A 24,507-nucleotide genomic window follows, 5' to 3' on the forward strand; every position below is an offset into this window, starting at 1 on the left:
CTTTTAGGTGCACCTGTGTAATGATCATGCTGTTTAATCAGCTTCTTGATATGCCACCACTGTCAGTTGGATGGATTATCTTGGCAAAGGAAAAATGCTCACTAACAGGGATGTAAACAAATGTTAGCACAACAGTTTTGATAAATAAGCTTTTTGTGCGTGTGCATGGAACATTTCTGGGATCTTTTATTTCAGCTCATGAAACATGGGACCAACACTTTACATGTTGCATTCATATTTTTGTTCAGTATATATGCCAGTGATGTCAAGACATTGTGTATTGTAATTTCTGCTGCCATGGTTAGAGCATTTGCAGATCAATTTGTATGATAAACAGTTATTTGACTCATGCAGTGTTAGTTTAAAATGTATGTAATGAAAGCTATACAGATGTATTTAACTTAACCAAAGACCAACATGTCCTCATTAAACTGTTCACAGGTATCAAAGGTAGAGGGAGGAGCCTGGTACTTTAACACTGGATACAGGAACCTTTGATGGCCAAAATCATGACATCACAGAGCCACAAATCGCAGTCCTGCTGTGGGTTTGGTCCACCTTTTGGATGTCATGTAACAACATTTCCCAGGTTACTGTTAATGCTGTTTCTGGGTCTAAGTCCAGAGACATGGGCTCAGCAGGGCACACAACCACACTCCATCAAGATTGAGGGGGACATCACCCTGGGTGGCCTGTTCCCAGTGCACTCCCGTGGGCCAGCCGGTGTGCCCTGTGGGGAGATCAAGCGGGAGAAAGGTATCCACCGTATGGAGGCCATGCTGTATGCCCTGGATCAGATCAACAGTGACCCTGACCTCCTGCCTAACATCACACTGGGGGCCAGAATCCTGGACACCTGTTCTAGAGACACCTACGCCCTGGAGCAGTCGCTAACCTTCGTCCAGGCCCTCATCCAGAAGGATAATTCGGACGTGCGTTGCTCTAATGGCGAGCCACCCATCATTCCCAAACCGGAGAGGGTGGTCGGAGTAATCGGGGCATCCGGCAGCTCAGTGTCCATCATGGTGGCCAACGTGCTGAGACTCTTTGCGGTGAGACTCCTTCTTGTGCTGTGCATTGCAGCCCTCACTGTACTATATTCTCATGCTACAGCATTATCCTCACACACGTACATATATTATTCAGCAGAGTTAAAGGCCCAGTGCAGTCAAAAACTTGATTTTCCTATGTTTTATATATATTTCCACACTAGGAGGTTGGAATAATACTGTGAAATTGTGGAAATTATGATAATGCCTTTAGTGTAAGAACTGTTTGAAAAAACTGCCTGAAATGTCTTCCTGGTTTGGTGGGAAGGAGTGTTGGCCTTCCATGGTGACATCACCATGCAGTTAAAATAGACCAATAAGAAAGAGAGCTCCAAACCTCTGCCAATAACAGCACATTTTCAGTTTTTCCCTCCCCACTCAAACCACTCCCACACAATCTTGGCTAAATTCTTTCTTGAGAAACAAAAGCTACTTTTGTTTCTTTTTGACCATTTTAATAAAAGTTATTTAATTGTTACCTAGAAATGATTTTATATTGAGATAAAAACAGCCACAGCGGACCTTTAATATACCTTTACATTATGTAATGTGTGGGGCAATTGTGTGTTTTGATATAAATCAAAATTACACATTGAACTAACGTCTGTGCCCAGTGGGATGTAGCAGTAGGGTATGACGTCTATGGAAAGTGAACGCTATTCCCCTGTGAATCCATGTTCTGAGCCGCGAATAGGTTTTCCTGATGAATCAGCTGTGAACTCACACCCTGGAATGTTCCTCAACTGTTTCATTTCACACAAACTCAATAATAAGATACACTGCTGATTGCTATAACGGGACACTAAGGCTGCCTAAATCCCTCAGTGACTTAGTGACATGACTCATTAATGACCCACTAGTAATCTAGAAATGTCGCTGTTAAAACTAGCCATTTCAACTAGGTTCAATAATCTTCAGGTTCAAGAAGCTAAGCATCTACCATCTCTAGTCTTCTGTCACTAGTTAATTATCTTTATGGAGAGCTATTAGTTGGGAACCAAGGCGTCAACTTGCATATCGTGAAGATGTTAACTACAGAATTATAGATCCCATCCTCCATTAAGCCCCTCTCAGCAGCTCAGGACCCAGTCTGAAAATAGAGCATCAGGCCAGAGGGATGACATTGGTTCTACGATATCAGCAACTTTCTAACCGGTGTTCTGCAGATTTAACTAAAAGGTGGGCTTGTCCAGTACGTATGTACTCAGGGATTGAAATTAAGTCAGCCTGCTAGTCAGAGGCTAGTATTCTTTAGACCAGACTTGTAGAAAATGTGTCCAACTAGCCTGCTGGCTAAAGAAACTGTGTTTTCAAATATTGCATGGCACAGATTTTTTTAAAAATGTGGTCTACAAGCTGGCCAGTGCCCAAAATCCTTAAATTCCATCCCATAATGTACCGTTCTAGAGTTTGCACAGTTACTCAGATAGAGTCTGATGTGTGATGTCCTCAGTCTGATTTAATACGCATTGTATCACCTCTATCTAATACCAGAGTCAGAGAGAATTTGTTTAAAAGCGTAATTTTCATGATTTAATATGATTGTTCTCTCATTTTAATCACAATACATCATATTCTAACATGACATCTGAACTACATGTTCTCTGTGGTATTTATTAAACGTTTGAGTTGTCCTGGTCTTGAGAGTGAATTGTAAGAGCTCTGGGAAGGGTAAGGTTTGTCTATAGGGTTGAGGTCAGAGATCCCTGTAAATGTCATTGAACTCAACACACATGGCACTGACAATATACATGGCATGGCCAAATAACCTGATAGGGTTGCAACATAGCAGAACAGTCTATTTATTTTTTGATAGACATTTTTCTGACAGCCATAATCAATTGATTTCTGAAGATAATTGATGTCATCCTTGTCTTTTGGTTTAAAGGAGGCTTAATGTTGTTTTAGGAATTTGTGTTGGAATGTAAATATTGGAAATTAATGTTACTATTGATGTTATCAATGTTTGGTGTATTAAATTTCACTCTCCCCAACAGAAGACACTGCTCAAAAAATAAAGGGAACACTAAAATAACACATCCTAGATCTGAATGAATTAAATATTCTTATTAAATACTTTTTTCTTTACATAGTTGAATGTGCTGACAACAAAATCACACAAAAATGATCAATGGAAATCAATTTATCAACCCATGGACGTCTGGATTTGGAGTCACACTCAAAATTAAAGTGGAAAACCACACTACAGGCTGATCCAACTTTGATGTAATGTCCTTAAAACAAGTCAAAATGAGGCTCAGTAGTGTGTGTGGCCTCCACGTGCCTGTATGACCTCCCTACAACGCCTGGGCATGCTCCTGGGAGGAGAGGGATCTCCTCCCAGACCTGGACTAAAGCATCCGCCAACTCCTGGAATGTCTGTGGTGCAACGTGGCGTTGGTGGATGGAGCGAGACATGATGTCCCAGATGTGCTCAATTGGATTCAGGTCTGGGGAACGGGCGGGCCAGTCCATAGCATCAATGCCTTCCTCTTGCAGGAACTGCTGACACACTCCAGCCACATGAGGTCTAGCATTGTCTTGTATTAGGAGGAACCCAGGGCCAACCGCACCAGCATATGGTCTCACAAGGGGTCTCATCTCGGTACCTAATGGCAGTCAGGCTACCTCTGGCGTGCACATGGAGGGCTGTGCGGCCCCCCAAAGAAATGCCACCCCACACCATGACTGACCCACCGCCAAACCGGTCATGCTGGAGGATGTTGCAGGCAGCAGAACGTTCTCCACGGCGTCTCCAGACTCTGTCACGTCTGTCACATGTGCTCAGTGTGAACCTGATTTAATCTGTGAAGAGCACAGGGCGCCAGTGGTGAATTTGCCAATCTTGGTGTTCTCTGGCAAATGCCAAACGTCCTGCACGGTGTTGGGCTGTAAGCACAACCCCCACCTGTGGACGTCGGGCCCTCATACCACCCTCATGGAGTCTGTTTCTGACCGTTTGAGCAGACATATGCACATTTGTGGCCTGCTGGAGGTCATTTTGCAGGGCTCTGGCAGTGCTCCTCCTGCTCCTCCTTGCACAAAGGCGGAGGTAGCGGTCCTGCTGCTGGGTTGTTGCCCTCCTACGGCCTTCTCCACGTCTCCTGATGTACTGGCCTGTCTCCTGGTAGCGCCTCCATGCTCTGGACACAACGCTGACAGACACAGCAAACCTTCTTGCCACAGCTCGCATTGATGTGCCATCCTGGATGAGCTGCACTACCTGAGCCACTTGTGTGGGTTGTAGACTCCGTCTCATGCTACCACTAGAGTGAAAGCACCGCCAGCATTCAAAAGTGACCAAAACATCAGCCAGGAAGCATAGGAACTGAGAAGTGGTCTGTGGTCACCACCTGCAGAACCACTCCTTTAATGGGGGTGTCTTGCTAATTTCCTATAATTTCCACCTGTTGTCTATTCCATTTGCACAACAGCATGTGAACTTTATTGTCAATCAGTGTTGCTTCCTAAGTGGACAGTTTGATTTCACAGAAGTGTGATTGACTTGGAGTTACATTGTGTTGTTTAAGTGTTCCTTTTATTTTTTGAGCAGTGTAGTTGGAGCCATATATGGTATTCATGCAGATGTTGATCTTAATTTGAGCCAGTTTACAACAGCAAGAAAATAATCCTGCAGCAACAGGAAATGTGAAATATTATGTGGATTATAATTATTTGACATTTTTGTAGGGGTTGATATATTTTTCGTAAGGGAAAATCAAGTCTGAAATTTCAAAGTGGAAATTACAAACTTCAGAAGCCTTTTTAAACCTCAAATACACTACAAGATTGACATGTCCTGCAGTGCAGGAAAGTTAACTTGCAACAAACAGGGTGATCAAATGAAGATCTTAGATCTGTATCAGAGTAATATACGAATGTTCCCACTAGAGGGAAAGGGTGAAAGTAAAGCAACACATTTAAGCTGCACGTGGCCATCAGAATTAAATATATTGTATGGCTTACAGCTGAGAAATGGTAACCTTGTCTCTTGATCTCTGTCTCTCTCCCTCTGTGCTTAACGTAATTTGACTAAAACCCATATAATCCTTCCAGATAATCTGTGAAATGGTTCTCTCCCTCTTCTCTCCTTCTCCCTTCACAACCCCTTGTGTCTACCTTTCTCTCCTCATCCCTCCAAAGAACCTCTCATTAAACCATTGGCAGGCATTAGTGGGGTCAGAGCCAAGACCACTCGCATAAACTGTGTCATTAATGAAGTAGCACACCAGTAAATTAATCTTCTCATCAATTTCTTTTCCAAACAAATGCTTTTACTGCGGTGAAATTTATCATCTGTATTTTACCATGACGTTGGCTTTTATGGCCGACACAGACCAGTAGTTATTGCTGTAGCAATATTACACTGAATGAATGTTCCAGTGGATTACATTGGCTGGACAAGTGAGAACTATTCAGCACCCTCCATTATAGTGTTGTTTTGGGACAAAATGCCTGGCAATGTGGTATTATGTTGTTTGTTTACCAACTGTGTGTATGATTTATCCAGACGAAGATTGATTTGATAAATTACACATGGTGTCTGGTACTGCAGAGAAAGGCCCACATGGTTCAGTAACTTTCCAACATCCAGTAACCGTCCTTTTGAATCTAATGATTGTCTCTGGTATCTTTTTAAAGTTCAGCACATGCAGCCATTAACATCATGTAACATCTGTATCTTTCAGATCCCCCAGATTAGTTATGCGTCCACGGCTCCAGAGCTGAGTGACAAAAGCCGTTATGAGTTCTTTTCCCGTGTGGTCCCTCCTGACTCCTACCAGGCCCAGGCCATGGTGGACATCGTCAAGGCTATGGGGTGGAACTACGTATCTACACTGGCCTCAGAAGGAAATTACGGAGAGAGTGGTGTCGATGCCTTCCTCCAGATATCTCGAGAGGCAGGTTTGTACTGAATTTAGTGGTAAATTGACATTTTCTGATGTAGCGTAACCATGGCCACTATGGTGTTGCAATTGATGGTACTGTTTGGGGAGAATATGAGGTCCAATGAAGAAACACCTTGATGGTTTGAATCTTGTGTCTTTCTTCTCCCTTTATTCAGGAGGTCTATGCATCGCCCAATCCATTAAAATCCCCCGAGAGCCCAAACCAGGGGGCTTTGATAAGATCATTAAGAGATTAATGGAGACCTCTAATGCTCGTGGGGTCATCATCTTTGCCAATGAGGACGACATCAGGTGAGTGGTAACTTAGTAGTAACTTTTCATTTCCTTTCCATAGGAAGGTTGTCACATAACCACCATGTTCTACTTGTTCTCTAAGCTCTTCAGTACCAAGTTCTTATAGAGTCTAGAGCTACTAAAGGACCAGTGTGCTAATGTCTTACCACCATTTCTCACAGACGTGTCTTAGAGGCAGCAAAGAGGGCCAACCTGACGGGTCACTTCCTTTTTGTGGGCTCTGACAGCTGGGGGGCCAAGAGCTCGCCCATCCTGGACCAGGAGGATGTGGCTGAGGGGGCTGTCACCATCCTCCCTAAGCGGGCCTCCATCGACGGTAAGGAAAACATATGGAAAAGGTATTGCAGAGATACATTATATTTTGGTATTCAGTGTGACTTTAACTTCAGTGGGTGATGGGAAAGTCTTAAACATATGGTGATAGTGATGTTCTGTTTGTCCTCTGTTGGTTCTTTGCCAAGGGTTTGACAACTACTTCACCTCAAGATCTCTGGAAAACAACAGAAGGAACATCTGGTTTGCTGAATACTGGGAGGACGACTTCAAATGTAAACTGACCCGAGCAGGTATCAAGTACGACCTTGGTAGGAGAAAATGTACAGGTAGGAGAAGAGGTTACTTCTGACATATTTTATATCTCAAATCAGCAGATTTATTTATAGGCTACACTGGCTTTAACCATTGTATGCCACCCTTCCTCCCTTCTTCAGGTGAAGAGAGAATCGCTCAGGAATCTCAGTATGAGCAGGAAGGGAAGGTACAGTTTGTGATTGACGCGGTGTATGTCATGGCCCATGCCTTACACAGCATGCACCTGGACCTCTGTCCGGGCTCCATGGGTGTCTGTGAGAAGATGGACCCAGTGGAAGGGAGTAAGCTGCTCCAATACATTCGCTCAGTCAACTTTAATGGTGAGTTGGAAATGTAGGGAGCACGGGTCATTAAAGGTCCGTTTTTATCGCAATAACAATATCATTTCTGGATAACAATTAAGTACAAAAATTGCTTCTTAGCAAAGGGCAATTTCTCAAACACAACTTTTGCTAGGACTGTCTGGGAGTGGTTTGAGTGGTCTTTTAACTAATTTAGTGCATGATGATGTCACCATGGAAGGCCCAAACTCCATCCTACCAAAACAGGTAGAGGTTTCAGGCAGGCGGTAATTTCCAACAGCTCTTAGGGTCTTGAGGGATTCCATTGGAGCAGCAATCAATCAGCTCTTGGAACATTCTATAGACTTTGTTTAAATCAAGTTTGAAAATATATTTTCCATCCTGACTTTTATTTTTGTTGTTGCTGTCAAATCAGAATATATTCTTGATAAATTCAATTATTTAAAAAAATGGTTAGAAAGTGTATAGAGAAAATGCACAAACCAGTTGAATCGATGTTGTGTCAACGTAATTTGTCAACGTATTGTGACATGTAATTTGATTGGAAAATACATTGGATTTGAAAGTTTTCAACTGTTGTTTTGAGGGTGGAATTTCAACCACAGGATTGTGTCATCATTGTAACACATTTTCAGCATAGACAAACCTTGTATAAAGTACACTACAAGACCAAAAGTATGTGTTCACCTGCTCGTCAAACATCTTATTCCAAAATCATGGGCGTTAATATGGAGTTGGTCCCCCCTTTGCTGCTATCTTCTGGGAAGGCTAGATGTTGCAACATTGGTTGATGCTTATTTATAAAACCCTCTTAGGCCTCACTCCCCCTATCTGAGATACATACTACAGCCCTCATCCTCCACATACAACACCCGTTCTGCCAATCACATTCTGTTAAAGATCCCCAAAGCACACACATCCCTGGGTCGCTCCTCTTTTCAGTTCGCTGCAACTGTAACGAGCTGTCAAAAACACTCAAACTGGACAGTTTTATCTCCAACTCTTCATTCAAAGACTCAATCATGGACACTCTTACTGTCTCTACCTTCTTGCTTTTGTGCTGTTGTCTGTGCCCGATAGTTTATTTTTAATTTTTTTAATTTCACCTTTATTTAACCAGGTAAGCTGGTTGAGAACAAGTTCTCATTTACAATTGCAACCTGGCCAAGATAAAGCAAAGCAGTGCGACAGAAACAACAACACAGAGTTACAGGGAATAAACAAGCGTACAGTCAATAACACATTAGAAAAAAAGAAAGTCTATATACAGTGTGTGCAAATGGCATGAGGAGGTATGGCAATAAATAGGCCATAGTAGCAAAGTAATTACAATTTAGCAGATTAACACTGTAGTGATAGATGAGCAGATGATGATGAGCAGATGATGGTGTGTAAGTAGTGATATTGGTGTGCAAAAGAGCAGCAAAGTAAATACAATTGCTGTGTGGACTTGCTTCCATTGTCACGTTCTGACCTTAGTTCCTTTATTATGTCTTTGTGTTAGTTTGGTCAGGGCGTGAGTTGGGGTGGGTAGTCTATGTTATTTTTTCTATGTTGTGTTTATGTGTTTGGCCTGGTATGGTTCTCAATCAGAGGCAGGTGTCGTTCGTTGTCTCTAATTGAGAATCATACTTAGGTAGCCTGTTTTCCCTGTTTTTTAGTTATGGGTGATTATTTTCTGTTTAGTGTTTTTCATCACCTTACCTTTTGTTGTTTTGTTCAGTTGTTTTATTAAAAATATGAACACTTACCACGCTGCGCTTTGGTCCTCCTCCCCTTCCGCCAACAACAGCCGTTACATCCATTCAGCCTCAAGAGGGCACTGATGTTGGGCGATTAGGCCTGGCTCGCAGTTGGCGTTCCATTTCATCCCAAAAGCGTTCGATGGGGTTGAGGTCAGGGCTCTGTGGAGGCCAGTCAAGTTCTTCCACACCGATCTTGACAAACCATTTCTGTATGGACCTCACTTTGTGCAGGGGGGCATTGTCATGCTGAAACAGGAAAGGGCCTTCACCAAACTCTTCATACAAAGTTGTAAGCACAGAATCGTCTAGAATGTCATTGTATGCTGTAGCCTAGCCCGACCCATGAAAAACAGCCCCAGGCCATTATTCCTCCTCCGACAAACTGGCACTATGCACTGGGGCAGGTATCGCTCTCCAGGCATTCGCCAAACCCAGATTTGTCCGTCGGACTGCCAGTGGTGAAGCGTGATTCATCACTCCAGTGAACTAATTTCCACTGCTCCAATTGCGGCGAGCTTTACACCCCTCCAGCTGACGCTTGGTATTGTGCACGGTGATCTTAGGCTTGTGTACGGCTGCTGGGACATTGAAACCCATTTCATGAAACACCTGACAAACAGTTATTTCCAGAGGCAGTTTGGAACTCGGTATTGAGTGTTGCAACCGAGGACAGACGATTTTTATGTGTTATGCGCTTCAGCACTCGGCGGTCCTGTTCTGTGAGCTTGTGTGGCCTACCACTTCGGTGCTGAGCTGTTGTTGCTCCTGAGACGATTCCACTTCACAATAACAGTACTTATCGGGGCGAACTGACTTGTAGGAGAAATGGAATCCTATGACGTTGCCATGTTGAAAGTCATTGAGCTCTTCAATAAGGCCATTCTACTGCCAGTGGTATAAAGTACTTAAGTAAAAATACTTTAAAGTACTACTTAAGTAGTTGTTGGGGTATCTGTACTTTACTATTTATATTTTTGACAACTTTTACTTCACTACATTCCTAATGGAAATTATATTCGTTTTATTAAATACATTTTCCTTGACACCCAAAAGTTCTTGTTACATTTTGAATCCTTAACAGGACAGGAAAATGGTGCAAATGACGTACTTACCAAGAGAACACCCATGGTCATCCCTACTGCCTCCTATCTGGCGGACTCACTAAACACAAATACTTGATTTGTAAAGTATATCTGAGTGTTGGTGTGTGCCCCTGGCTATTCGTAAATAAAAATATAAAAAAACAGAAAATTGTGTCGTCTGGTTTGCTTAATATAAGGAATTTGAAATGATTTACAGTATACTTCTACTTTTACTTTTGATACCTATGTATATTTTAGCAATTACATTTACATTTGATACGTAAGTATATTTAAAATAAAACCAAATACTTTTAGACTTTTACTCAAGTAAAATTTTACTGGGTGACTTTCCCTTTTACTTAAGTCATTTTCTATGAAGGTATTTTCCAACCACTGTCTACTGCCACTGTTTGTCTATGGAGATTTCACGGCAGTGTGATCGGTTTTATACACTTGTCAGCAACGGGTGTGGCTGAAATTGCCAAATCCACTAAGTTGAAGGGGAGTCCACATGCTTTTGTATATACAGTTGAAGTCTGAAGTTTACATACACCTTAGCGAAATACATTTAAACTCTTTCTCTTTCTTTCTCTTTTAAACTTTTCACAATTCCTGACATTTAATCCCAGTAAAAATGTCTTATCTTAATTAAGTCAGTTAGGATCACCACTTTATTTTAAGAATATGAAATGTCAGAATAATAGTAGAGAGAATGATATATTTCTTGCTTTTATTTCTTTTATTTCTTTCATTACATTCCCAGTGGGTCAGAAGTTTACATCCAGTCAATTAATATTTGGTAGCATTGCCTTTAAATTATTTAACTTGGATCAAACATTTCAGTAGCCTTCCACAACCTTCCCACAATAAGTTGGGTGAATTTTGGCCCATTCCTCTTGACAGAGATGGTGAAACTGAGTCAGGTTTGTAGGCCTCCTTGCTCGCACGCACTTTTTTCAGTTCTGCCCAGACATTTCTATAGGATTGAGGTCAGGGCTTTGTGATGGCCACTCCAATACCTTGACTTTGTTGTCCTTAAGTCATTTCCCACAACTTTGGAAGTATGCTTGGGGTCATTGTCCATTTAGAAGACCTGTTTGCGACCAAGCTTTAACTTCCTGACTGATGTCTTGAGATGTTGCTTCAATATATCCACATAATTTCCCACCCTCATGATACCATCTATTTTGTGAAGTGCACCAGTCCCTCCTGCAGCAAAGCACCCCCACAACATGATACTGCCGCCTTGAAATACATCCACAGGTACACCTCCAATTGACTCAACTCAACTGATAAGCTAACTGACAATTAGCTTATCAGAGGCTTCTAAAGCCATGACATCATTTTTAAGGGCACAGCCAACTTAGTGTATGTAAACTTCTGACCCACTGGAATTGTGATACAGTGAATTATAAGTGAAATAATATGTCTGTAAACAATTGTTGGAAAAATTACTTGTCATTCACAATGTAGATGTCCTAACCGACTTGCCAAAACTATAGTTTGTTAACAAGAAATAAGCAGAGTGGTTGAAAAACAAGTTTTAATGACTCCAACCTAAGCGTATGTAAACTTCACACTTCAACTGTATAATCAATGATGCTATATAGGCCTATAAAGCATTTGCAAAGTCATCAACTGCTATTGTTTCAATTCAACCTACAATTAAACTAAAAATAGACAATATATATAGGCCCTAATGTTTCAAGCTGGTTTCAAGTTGATTTCATATGTAATGTTCAAGTTAATAATTAATATGTTGGATTCACATCTCCATCTCAACCAAAAATCTAATTTAAAGAATAAGACAAAATCAAATCAAACTTTAAATGCACTTTAAATCATTTGATTTGATTTAGTCCTATTCTTTAACTTAGATTTTTGGTTGATATGGAAACATGAATCCGGACAAACTGGAATTAAAGCCAGACTAATTCCGTGGCACAAAAGATACATCTCATTTAAAATGTTAATATTTTGATGCGTTGACAAACAAACACAATTCAATATAACTTTGCAATACAGTAAATAGCCTATGAACTTGTCGACAAATAAATCATATGTTGGATTCACGTCTCCAACTAAACCACAAAAACGAGCTAAAGAATAGGATTAAGCGAGAGGCTCAGATGGAACTGTCCAAGTATTAGATAAATCTCCTTTAAATTGTGATATTTGGTTGGGTACAATGGCCACATTTTGAGGTTACTGTAACTATACATTTTTTTTAATGTTATCATAGAAAGTGTGCATGTTGAAGAGATAGCATGCAAAGATCCCAGGTCTGTGGAGATCTTCACAATTGCTACATTAATCTGTGCAGAATCTTGAACGGCATTTATCACTTACACTTTTAATGTAATCTCAACTGCAATCCAGGTCATTTAGTTGTGCTAATAGATGAAGCACAGCGATATAATACAAAATATCTGATTTTGTATTCCCATTGTAGACCTTTCCTGCAGTCAAAATACCAAATCACCCTTTAGTGGCGTCATGGGTGGAATGGTTTTTATATTTTAAACTGTTTTGTTATATTTCAGTGTTCTGTGATTTTTATAACGTGTAATATTGTGATACAGGTGTCTTCATTTTTTTAAGCCCCTAATCATGTGTGTGATGTATATACTTTTGTTTCAAAGTAGATTTATTTAAGACTACCAAGAAACACTCTGTGTGACCCTGATTTAGCCAACTGCAGTAAAATGTTATTAACTTTGTTGTGATTTTAAATGGTTGAAAGTGCAGTGATAATACATTTAGATGACAGCTAAACCAAAATTCTGACATTGTTTTTCAATTGGAATCTGGTTGTGCTTTAAGATTGTTGAAAGCATAGTGATAACACATTGAGAATTCAACAACCTTCTGGCTGCCTTTCTGAGTGGGTGAATACATGTTGAAATCTCATTGATCAACTTCTCAACCAAATGTTACCCAGATTTCCACATTGAAATGACATGGTGTGCCTAATGCATGGTTTCATGAAGCCTTTTCCACTTCTGGTTCCCATCACGTCCCATGGGTTTAAGAGAAGAGTGTGGAGGGAGTTCAGTCTGAAGACAGCACTGCACTCTGCATTAGCCTTGGGATCTCTGCTAATGTACTACGCCACAGTACACAGCACATCCCTTCAATGCACTCTTCTTCCCCAGGGCTGCCTCTCTTCTTTCTTCATACACAAGACACACTCCTCTTTTTAGCTCCATCTTTCATAAAAAATACATTTCTTTATCACTGTTTGGAGTCCAAGGAGCTTTCTATGAAAGCATAGCTATTTCCTTTTCCCTCTTAGTGGATGACCTTTGTATAGAAAGCCCTCTCTGATTGAATGCCTGAACAGAACAGGCAGGAACAAGCTATAGTGTTAAGGCAACAGACCAGAGAGTACAGAAAGAATAGCATCATGTATGGAAAAGAACCCTCCACAGGAAGAATCTTATGCTCAGCTTTGCCCTGGTTGCATAAGTCTTATAGGTTCACCTCCTCTAATGTTACATTTTTCTTTGGTCAAAGGTTTAGGCATTCCACCAGGGAACACTACTGACCCTTTATGGTGCATACAATATACTGCCCAATAGTGGGTAGCCCTGTTGAAAATCCTTGCTCCTCTATCCAACAGGCAGTGCAGGGACTGGGGTCATGTTCAATGAGAATGGAGATGCTCCTGGTCGCTATGACATCTTCCAGTTCCAGCTCTCAAACACCACCAACCCTGGCTACCGGTGTATTGGCCAGTGGACAAACTATCTGCGACTCAATGTAAACATTTGTTTTGGCCTTTTTCATTTAGCTATGTTGATGTTCACTTTATCAGTGTTTTTATCACTTGATGTTCTTCAGCATGGTTTCTGTCACTGTGTCTGTTTCTGTCTCTGTTTCTGTGGAAGGCTGAGGAGATGCAGTGGTCGGGTGGGGACAGTGCAGTCCCTGACTCGGTGTGCAGTTTCCCCTGTGAGTTAGGAGAGAGGAAGAAGATGGTGAAGGGTGTGCCCTGCTGTTGGCACTGCGAGCTGTGTGACGGATATCAGTACCAGCTGGATGAGCTAAACTGTGACATGTGTCCCTTCGACATGCGTCCCATGCCAAACCGGACGGGCTGCCGATCCACACCCATTATCAAGCTGGAGTGGAGCTCCCCCTGGGCCATCATCCCTGTGTTCCTGGCTGTCTTGGGCATCTTAGCCACCTCTGGATGCATCATCACCTTCATCCGCTTTAACAACTCCCCCATCGTCCGGGCCTCCGGCCGGGAGCTCAGCTATGTTCTCCTGACAGGCATCTTCCTCATCTACCTCATCACCTTCCTCATGATCGCAGAGCCCAGCGCCCCAGTATGTGCATTCCGCAGGCTGCTGCTGGGCCTGGGCATGTGTATTACCTACTCAGCTATGCTCACCAAGACCAACCGCATTTACCGTATTTTTGAGCAGGGCAAGAAAGCAGTCACGCCACCTCCGTTCATCAGCCCTGCTTCTCAGCTCATCATCACCTTTATACTCATTGGAGTGCAGGTGAGTGGGTTTCTGCCTCTCTCCTACTGCATGTGATGAAAACGAGGCAGTAATACAGCAGTGTTTTTTGTTAAAGACATAGGAAATGGTGTCTGGAATGGTATGCAGTAGAATTAGATCGAACGGCTGAACCATGGGCCACATCAATATTTAGCTAATTCTGTGTATATCCACAGTTACTTGGAGTTTTCATCTGGTTCGGAGTGGTGCCCCCACACACCATCATAGACTATGAGGAGCAGCACCCGCCCAACCCAGAGTTTGCACGTGGGGTCCTGAAATGTGACATGTCCGACCTGGCCCTGGTCCTCTGCTTAAGCTACAGTATCGTGCTGATGGTGACCTGCACTGTGTACGCCATCAAAAGCAGAGGGGTGCCAGAGACCTTCAACGAGGCGAAACCCATTGGCTTCACCATGTACACCACCTGCATCGTGTGGCTGGCCTTTGTGCCCATCTTCTTTGGCACAGCCCAGTCTACTGAAAAGGTTTGAAATTCAAAGTTATTTTTATATAATTGCTGGTATTTACCCTGCAGGAAAAATGTACATTTTTGATAAAAAATTTTTTTTAAAGCAACCATAAACTATGTTTTCTAGAATTGGTTCTAGAGCTAACTTCTCTATTGAAGAACTGTCAACACTGTTATTAAATGCTAGTTTGTTACCTGTCGTACTCACAGTATGTTCAGCATCCTCTTCCTTGAATGACAGATGCCAATTTACCTTGTGGCTTATTGCTATGCTTACAAAGCAGTGGAACAATAGTCAAGATTTAAAAGATGGAAGTTTATTCAGACTAGTAGGGTGTGTTATTAAGAGTGAGTCAAACTGAAATGATCCAACCCCCAGGTGAATTAAAAGTATTTTACCCTCTGCAAATGGAAATGAAATTAATCAAAGACGGGGGAACTCAGAAATGAGGTCAGATGAGCTCAGGGACAAAATGGGTCCCAGAGTGACAACAAATACCCCATACATGCTTTTCAATTACACAGTTACTCATAGCTTAGAATGTCTAAATATAGCATCAATAACATTTAGTTGTCAGATTGCATTAGTTGCAGACAGTATTATAACAGCACAATAACAGTAAAACAGTGTTAGTAGGTAGGAATGCAGGGGTATTGATGCATTAGATTTTGAGAGGTACTCAGAAAAGTGTCAATAATTGCATGCTGATCATTAGGGAAGTGTGAATGGAAGGTGTTAGATTTGGGAGAGCATGGCAAACTTAGGGTTGGCTATGTTTTTACATTTTCTACTGACTTGCTTCAATGTGTGTGGTCTGGATGGTTGACTTGATTGCTGATGCACATGATAAGAAAATATCTCTCTCTGGTCTGTATTGCCTTTGGGTCTCATTAGAACTGCTCTTTGTCATATTTCAATGCCACTTAGTTGCTGAGCCATACTGTACCTAGCACTAGCCTGGGGTCATGATGTCTTTAATATTAACTCATGTGAACGGTGCTCTCTGGTCATCCATGCGTTGCCACATCAGTGCTGGCCAGGTCATTGAGAGCCAATAAAAACCATAACAAAGAAGAGGACAGAGAATATAGAAATGAAAAGATATGTGGGTTATCCCCTCAGGATATTGTGCCATGTAGCTATTTATTAATTCATGAGGTGTACTGCTTTTGAATTGTCAGTGCATTGGACTCAGACCACAAGTCTGTTCTCATTACTGTTGTTGCCAGGCTGACAACTATTATATACGTCCTGGATGGCAGGAAGCTTGGCCCCAGTGATGTACTGGGCTGTACGCACTACCCTCTGTAGCGCCTTGCGCCTTACGGTTCGATGCCGAGCAGTTGCCATACCAGGCGGTGATGCAACCGGGCAGGATGCTCTCGATGTTGCAGCTGTAGAACATTTTGAGGATCTGGGTACCCATGCCAAATCTTTTCAGTCTCCTGAGGGGGAAAAGGTTTTGTTATGCCCTCTTCATGACTGTCTTGGTGTGTTTGGACCATGATAGTTTGTTGGTGATGTGGACACCAAGGAACTTGAAACTCTCAACCCGCTCCACTACAGCCCCATCGATGTTAATTGGGGCCTGTTTGGCCAGCCTTTTCCTGTAGTCCATGATCAGCTCCTTTGTCTTTCTCACAATGAGGGAGAGGTTGTTTTCCTGGCACCACACTGCCAGTTCTCTGACCTCCTTCTGCGAGTCGTGTTTGGCCTCGCAGTCGTGGGTGAACAGGGAGCACAGGAGGGGACTGAGTACACAGCCATGAGTGGCCCCAGTGTTGACGATCAGCGTGGCAGATGTGTTGTTGCCTACCCTTACCACCTGGGGGCGGCCCGTCAGGAAGTCCAGGATCCAGTTGCAGAGGGAGGTGTTTAGTCCCAGGGTCCTTATCTTAGTGATGAGCTTCGTGGGCACTATGGGGTTGAATACTGAGCTGTAATCAATGAACAGCATTTTGTCCAGATTAGAAAGGGCAGTGTGGAGTGTGATTGAGATTACATCATCTGTGGATCTGTTGGGGCGATATGGAAATTGGAGTGGGTCTATGGTATCCGGGAGGATGGTGTTGATGTGAGCCATGACCAGCCTTTCAAAGCACTTCATGGCTATCGACTTGAGTGCTACGGGGCAGTAATCATTTAGGCAGGTTGCCTTCGCTTCCTTGGTTACAGGGACTATGGTGGCCTGTTTGAAACATGTAGGTTTTACAGACTCGGTCAGGGAGAGTGAAGACACTTGACAGTTGGTCCGTGCATTCTTTGAGTACACGTCCTGGTAATCTGTCTGGCCCTGCGGCTTTGTGAATGTTGACCTGTTTAAAGGTCTTGCTCACATCGGCTACCGAGAGCATTATCACACAGTCATTCAGAACAGCTCCTGAACATTCAGATGAAGAAACGACGTCTGTATGCTGTGTACCTCTGAGACTTCTCATCATATAGCTTCTTCAGTCATCGTATAGTAGTTAGGCATAATAAAGGTGTCATGGGGATTGCCATGGAAAATATTATGTAAGACAACCTCCATACATTGTTTATTGAATGTTTACTGTATTCTCAGCATATTCTCAGAATACTATATACTCATTCACATTTTATTCTCTGATTAATAGAAGGAATTACAGGCATAGGATATATAATACAAATTTTAAAAAATCATATTTTGAGTTGTGAATGCAACACATGCAATTCACGTAGTACCCAGCCAGGCAATCCAACCCCTATTGTGAAATGTATAGGTTTATACTGAGGTATTTATTGTTAACTTTCACCCTGCCTTCTATCTGCTCCAGATGTTCATCCAGACCACCACCCTGACGGTGTCCATGAGCCTGAGTGCCACTGTGTCGCTCGGCATGTTGTACATCCCTAAGGTCTATGTCATCATCTTCCTTCCGGAGCAGAACGTGCAGAAACGCAAACGCAGCTTCAAGGCTGTGGCTTCAGCAGTGACCACACAACTCTCCCAGAAAGAAGACAAGCAGAACGGAGAGTCCAAAAGTAGCGCCATAGTCCCTGACAGATCACAGTGAGTAAAGCAGAGACAATGTCCAGTCAGAACTCTTAGGTGCTATTTAGAACCTAAATGGGTTCATCGGCTGTCCCCATGGGAGAACCCTTTTAGGTTCCAGGTAGAACCCTTTCAGTTCCATTTAGAAACCTTTTGGGTTCCATGTAGAACCTCCACATGGAAACCAAAAGGGTTCTACCTGGAACTGAAAGGGTTCCACCTAGAACCAAAAAGGTTAACTACTTGTAACCAATAATGGTTGTCCTATGTGACAGCCGAAGAACCCCTTCGGAACCCTTTTTTCTGTGTCCACTGATCCTTCACCTGTGTTACTGTATGTATTCACAATGACAGAAACAGATTACAGTGTTCATTTTTCACTAAGACAATAGTAATTGCTCTCTCTTCAATCACTTTAGATAACCCAGCAGGAAACCAGAGATGAATGCGACACATGGCGCCTTACAGATGACAGCTTAGCATGGTCTCTCTTGGCAAAGCACAGCTTTTGATCAATGGTGAAGGCTACACTGTCACATGGTTGGGATGGAAATGAAAAGGAGACGCTAACTTTGTCATTCTAAATAAACACTGACTGACTCGCAACAAGTGCTGTGACCTGACTGTAAACGGAACAGTTGATACATTGGATCATCCTCCTGGATCATCCTGATTCCTGAACAGAACACAATGAACATTGTAGACAGCTTTGCCAGACTTCAGGACACAGTGTCTCCTTTTACAGTAGGATATCTCAAATTGACCATGGCAATGAAATAGTCTTCTTTGATTTTTCTCCTCAGGACAATTATTTGGGTCAGTAGTTGATCAAATGATAAACCTTTTCCCGACTGGATGATCCAAAGTGGGATATTTTGAAAACAATGAAGCTTTGTTTGCTTGATTTATCAGCACTACATGGGTTGTGTGTACATTATATGAATGCTTCCATAGTATTGTGTGTATGAGTGTTACGACTTTGACTCGTTCTTTTTTACTGATTTCACCGGAAGGAACTAGCTTTTCTATACACTACTAAATCCTGGAATACGTGTAGGGTTCATGGAGGACATACTTTTAAAGAGAGAAACAATTGTAGGGAATTTTGATTACTGACGTCAATACTACCAGATCAAACCTCATGTAAGGGACCATTTTAATATAACATCTACAGTAAATGCTTTTGTTCGGTGTTAATTGTTTTAGTGGTAATGACTTGTATATGCTGCTGCAGTCTCTCTATACAAGAAACCATTGATTCTGAACAGGATATTGTGTTTTGTAAGGCACCTGTCACAATTGCGTTGTTAGAACAACTTATGGTAGACACTACACAATGTATGGCAGTTCCCTAGATTGTTCCAAATATCTTTACAGTGCTGCTGGGGTTGTGATAGGGAGAACAGTTATGGTAACACTAGATTTCACTGGGAATATCATTTGTATTTCCAATGCCTACTTTTGTTCGTCAATATTGTGCCATAAAATCACAGGTTTGTGGTATCAAAATGTTACAAGTTTCCCTTAATTTAAATTAGTGATTTTATGTAAACCTATTTGTAAATGAATATTGTGGCACCATAATGGTCCACAAAACCACGATAGCCCAGTTAAGGTCACATTTCTAGATCACAGAACGCATGCAGCATTCACTCTGTGCTGAGTTTGAGTTTCTATTTTGTGAGTTCGAACGCCATGCAGTGGTGGCTCAGTTTGCAACAATGTTATTTGCAGTAAGATAATGTTTTACTTTGCCGGGGTTATGCTCAGGCTAAGGGAAAAAGGTGACAGAATTATTTTTTAAATGATATTGCATTTTATATTTATAAATACGGTTACATATATGAATAATAATGACAACTCCATTTGATACCCCACAATTCCACCTCAGTGTTGTACTATATAAAGCTTTCTTTTTTTTTTTTTTTCTTTTTTTTTTTGACCCCCTTTTCTCCCCAATTTCGTGGTATCCAATTGTTGTAGTATCTTGTCTCATCGCTACAACTCACGTACAGGCTCGGGAGAGTCATGCGTCCTCCGATACACAACCCAACCAAGCCGCACTGCTTCTTAACACAGCGCACATCCAACCTGGAAGCAAGCCGCACCAATGCACCGGAGGAAACACCGTGCACCTGGCCACCTTGGTTAGCGTACACTGCGCCCAGCCCGCCACAGGAGTCGCTGGTGCGCGATGAGACAAGGACACCCCTACCGACCAAGTCAGGCAACCCGGGCGACGCTAGGCCAATTGTGCGTCGCCCCCCGGACCTCCAGGTCGCGGCCGGTTACGACAGAGCCTGGGCGCGAACCCAGGGACTCTGATGGCACAGCTGGCGCTGCAGTACAGCACCCTTAACCACTGCGCCACCCGGGAGGCCCTAGCTGTAGCTTTCTTCCATTGAGTGAGGCTACCATTGCCCCCTGTGGGAGATTTATTGAAACTGTACAGTAAAACAGAACTACTTACTGGGTAAGCTAACCATTCTGTAGTGTGGAGACTAGAGTGTGGCACATTACGTGCCCTGTGGTGATGTCTCCACTACAGTATCATAGTGAGACGCATCTTGCAGCAAACCCTATCCAGGTCTGTTTAGAATGGAGAAACAAACAGGTTAACACACCACACGCAACAGTTTATTAAAGAACAATAGTTTATTTTTTGACAAGAGATCTTATGCAGTAATCACAAGTAAACATATGCATCTAAAAGAAATTGCATTTGAAACAAGAGGATGCTATTCTGGGGATTTTTAAAATGTATTTAACAAGGCAGGTCAGTTAAGAACAAATTCCTATTTAAAATAACGACATAGGAACAGTGGGTTAACTGCCTTGTTCAGGGGCAGAACGACAGATGTTTTCCTTGTCAGCTCTGGGATTCGCTCTAGCAACCTTTAGGTTACTGGCCCAATGCTCTAACCACTAGGCTTCACTGCCGCCCCAAGTGGGAAACAACTTCTAAATATTCAATACAATGCTGTATTACAATATTCAGACAGTAAGTAAAACAAGAAATGTTCAAGTGTGAAAGATGGATAATATTTGGATTTGTGTAATGTGCAACCGAGTCAAATGGCTGACATTTCACAGATGCTAGTAATGATATGTTTCAGTCAGCAGAGCACCCTTCCTTACACTCAAAATTATAAACCAGAAAAAAATGAAATGTCTCAACACAAAATTACTAAACACAGACAGGGGGTTTCATGAGCCAAATGAAGTCTCGATACACCAAAACAAATTCTCATCAAACTAGCAGCTATGCCCATTCATGCCCAAAGCTTGGAGCAGGGCCTCAAGTAAGAGGTCCAAGTTATTTTTTACCTGACTGGTAAACCTATTCAGGTTGCTCCTCTATATTTCCCCAGACGGGCTGGTCACTAGTGTCAGAGGTGCAACTTACACACATGCATCAGTCAGGGATGGAAAGGTCACAGGTCACTCCAGAAAACTGTTAAGCGTAAGGCAGGTGGAGATCTTGGGAGGAGCTGGTCTGGAACCATTTTTTTTTCTCTTGGCCTTTATGAGCGGGTGAATCTCTGACAAAAGAGACTGGTGTGGGGGGGCTGAATTAAGGAAAGTGGTATTCCATAACAAATGGCATTCACATGTTCCTCCACTATGGTTTCCTATGAGATTAGTTACAGCAAATGTATAACGACATATACAGTGCCTTGCGAAAGTATTCGGCCCCCTTGAACTTTGCGACCTTTTGCCACATTTCAGGCTTCAAACATAAATATATAAAACTGTATTTTTTTGTGAAGAATCAACAACAAGTGGGACACAATCATGAAGCGGAACGACATTTATTGGATATTTCAAACTTTTTTAACAAATCAAAAACTGAAAAATTGGGCGTGCAAAATGATTCAGCCCCTTTACTTTCAGTGCAGCAAACTCTCTCCAGAAGTTCAGTGAGGATCTCTGAATGATCCAATGTTGACCTAAATGACTAATGATGATAAATACAATTCACCTGTGTGTAATCAAGTCTCCGTATAAATGCACCTGCACTGTGATAGTCTCAGAGGTCCGTTAAAAGCGCAGAGAGCATCATGAAGAACAAGGAACACACCAGGCAGGTCCGAGATACTGTTGTGAAGAAGTTTAAAGCCGGATTTGGATACAAAAATATTTCCCAAGCTTTAAACATCCCAAGGAGCACTGTGCAAGCGATAATATTGAAATGGAAGGAGTATCAGACCACTGCAAATCTACCAAGACCTGGCCGTCCCTCTAAACTTTCAGCTCATACAAGGAGAAGACTGATCAGATATGCAGCCAAGAGGCCCATGATCACTCTGGATGAACTGCAGAGATCTACAGCTGAGGTGGGAGACTCTGTCCATAGGACAACAATCAGTCGTATATTGCACAAATCTGGCCTTTATGGAAGAGTGGTAAGAAGAAAGCCATTTCTTAAAGATATCCATAAAAAGTGTTGTTTAAAGTTTGCCACAAGCCACCTGGGAGACACACCAAACATGTGGAAGAAGGTGCTCTGGTCAGATGAAACTAAAATGGAACTTTTTGGCAACAATGCAAAACGTTATGTTTGGCGTAAAAGCAACACAGCTGAACACACCATCCCCACTGTCAAACATGGTGGTGGCAGCATCATGGTTTGGGCCTGCTTTTCTTCAGCAGGGACAGGGAAGATGGTTAAAATTGAAGGGAAGATGGATGGAGCCAAATACAGGACCATTCTGGAAGAAAACCTGATGGAGTCTGCAAAAGACCTGAGACTGGGACGGAGATTTGTCTTCCAACAAGACAATGATCCAAAACATAAAGCAAAATCTACAATGGAATGGTTCAAAAATAAACATATCCAGGTGTTAGAATGGCCAAGTCAAAGTCCAGACCTGAATCCAATCGAGAATCTGTGGAAAGAACTGAAAACTGCTGTTCACAAATGCTCTCCATCCAACCTCACTGAGCTCGAGCTGTTTTGCAAGGAGGAATGGGAAAAAATGTCAGTCTCTCGATGTGCAAAACTGATAGAGACATACCCCAAGCGACTTACAGCTGTAATCGCAGCAAAAGGTGGCGCTACAAAGTATTAACTTAAGGGGGCTGAATAATTTTGCACGCCCAATTTTTCAGTTTTTGATTTGTTAAAAAAGTTTGAAATATCCAATAAATGTCGTTCCACTTCATGATTGTGTCCCACTTGTTGTTGATTCGTCACAAAAAAAATACAGTTCTATATCTTTATGTTTGAAGCCTGAAATGTGGCAAAATGTTGCAAAGTTCAAGGGGGCCGAATACTTTCGCAAGGCACTGTATTTGTCAATAGACATCAGAGGATAAAATACACAGTCACAATATTTACTTCAATACCCATATCAATAAAAATACCTGTCAGTACACCTGAATTGTATGGTTTGAGAAAAGGATACAGGCTGGAAGAATTTGGTTCTTCCCCAAGTCCACCGTAACCACGACATTGTCATCTCGTTGACAAGAACAAGACAGGGAGTCAGGTTAAACCTACAGCTCCCAGTTTAATCCTCTTGGGGTCCAGCATGCTGCCGAATGTTCTCTTCCTGAACAGGTTGGTGTTACGGAAGGAGGTATCCATGGGCACCACCTCCTCTCTGGCCTGAGAAGGTTATGGCATGCTTATGTTTATGGCATGCCATGCACACTAATGTACAACACATCTTGCTCTAAAATGTAACATTACATTAGTAATTTTGCAAATTATCCTAACCAGAGACAAGTCTGTTCATGTGTTAAGTGAACCCTTGGAAGTGGTAAAATACCTTACTTCCAAACGAGGCTTTGTCTTGGTGTTTGGTCAGTGAGGACGACAACCTGAGAAACAAAAAAAACTAGATAATTATGATCAATACTTCATCATAACTGTTCATTAAAAAATAAGTGTCAGAAGCATATGTTCCTCGTCAATGACACACTGTAGAGGGAGACTCACACGGCTGGGTCCAGATGCATCTTCTTGGATGGGACCTGTGACAACCTTTTATACACCGGGTCAGAGGTGATGATGTCAAAGGTCATGTTGAGGGCAATGTCCTCACTGTTGGGAGGCTGGTGGAGATGGGGCGGTTTCAGCTCCACTGGGGCAGGGCTGAAAGACAAGGGGGAAATAACCCATCAGTGACTGACACCAGATCTACCAAGAAGGTATCTTTACAGTGCATTCGGAAAGTATTCAGACCCCTTGACTTTTTCCACATTTTGTTATTTTAGAATAAGGCTGTAACATGTATTAAATTGTTTTTTTTTCCTTCAATAATCTACACACAATAACCCATAACGACAAAGCAAAAACAGGGTTAGGAAAACTAAAATATTACATTTACATAAGTATTCAGACCCTTTACTCAGTACTTTGTTGAAGCACCTTTGACAGCGATTACAGCCTCGAGTCTTCTTGGGTATTACACTACAGGCTTGGCACACCTGTATTTGGGGAGTTCCTCCCATTCTTCTCCGAAGCTCCTCTCAAGCGCTGTCAGGTTGGATGGGGAGAGTCGCTGCACAGCTATTTACAGGTCTCTC

General features: G+C 42.2%; 1 protein-coding gene and 1 long non-coding RNA gene across 2 annotated transcripts; one reads left to right on the forward strand and one right to left on the reverse strand.

Moving 5' to 3' along the window:
* Nucleotides 1-155: 155 nt before the first annotated feature.
* On the forward strand, nucleotides 156-19,756 carry grm6b (glutamate receptor, metabotropic 6b). The gene is made up of 11 exons (XM_021569757.2): nucleotides 156-1,052; nucleotides 5,738-5,954; nucleotides 6,115-6,250; nucleotides 6,415-6,569; nucleotides 6,715-6,855; nucleotides 6,964-7,164; nucleotides 13,596-13,735; nucleotides 13,864-14,487; nucleotides 14,664-14,975; nucleotides 17,756-17,991; nucleotides 18,393-19,756. Exons 1-11 carry the CDS (start codon nucleotides 498-500, stop codon nucleotides 18,394-18,396), a joined length of 2,721 nt encoding a protein of 906 aa, XP_021425432.1. The 5' UTR covers nucleotides 156-497; the 3' UTR covers nucleotides 18,397-19,756.
* Nucleotides 19,757-20,583: 827 nt separating this feature from the next.
* LOC110493257 lies at nucleotides 20,584-24,197 on the reverse strand. Its single transcript, XR_005036709.1, has 4 exons — nucleotides 23,918-24,197; nucleotides 23,753-23,799; nucleotides 23,382-23,584; nucleotides 20,584-21,528 (listed from the first exon to the last, which is right to left on the reverse strand). It is a non-coding gene; the product is annotated as an uncharacterized LOC110493257 (long non-coding RNA).
* Nucleotides 24,198-24,507: the final 310 nt, after the last annotated feature.

This window comes from Oncorhynchus mykiss, chromosome 17, assembly GCF_013265735.2.
Source record: "Oncorhynchus mykiss isolate Arlee chromosome 17, USDA_OmykA_1.1, whole genome shotgun sequence".
Taxonomy (NCBI): Eukaryota; Metazoa; Chordata; class Actinopteri; order Salmoniformes; family Salmonidae; genus Oncorhynchus; species Oncorhynchus mykiss.

Excerpts from the sequence above, each read along its gene's own strand:
- grm6b (XM_021569757.2), top strand. The coding sequence starts at position 498 with ATGGCCAAAATCATGACATCACAGAGCCACAAATCGCAGTCCTGCTGT. Across the intron at positions 14,488-14,663 it reads TTATACTCATTGGAGTGCAG|TTACTTGGAGTTTTCATCTG; the intron begins GTGAGTGGGTTT and ends GTATATCCACAG. Across the intron at positions 14,976-17,755 it reads CAGCCCAGTCTACTGAAAAG|ATGTTCATCCAGACCACCAC; the intron begins GTTTGAAATTCA and ends TATCTGCTCCAG.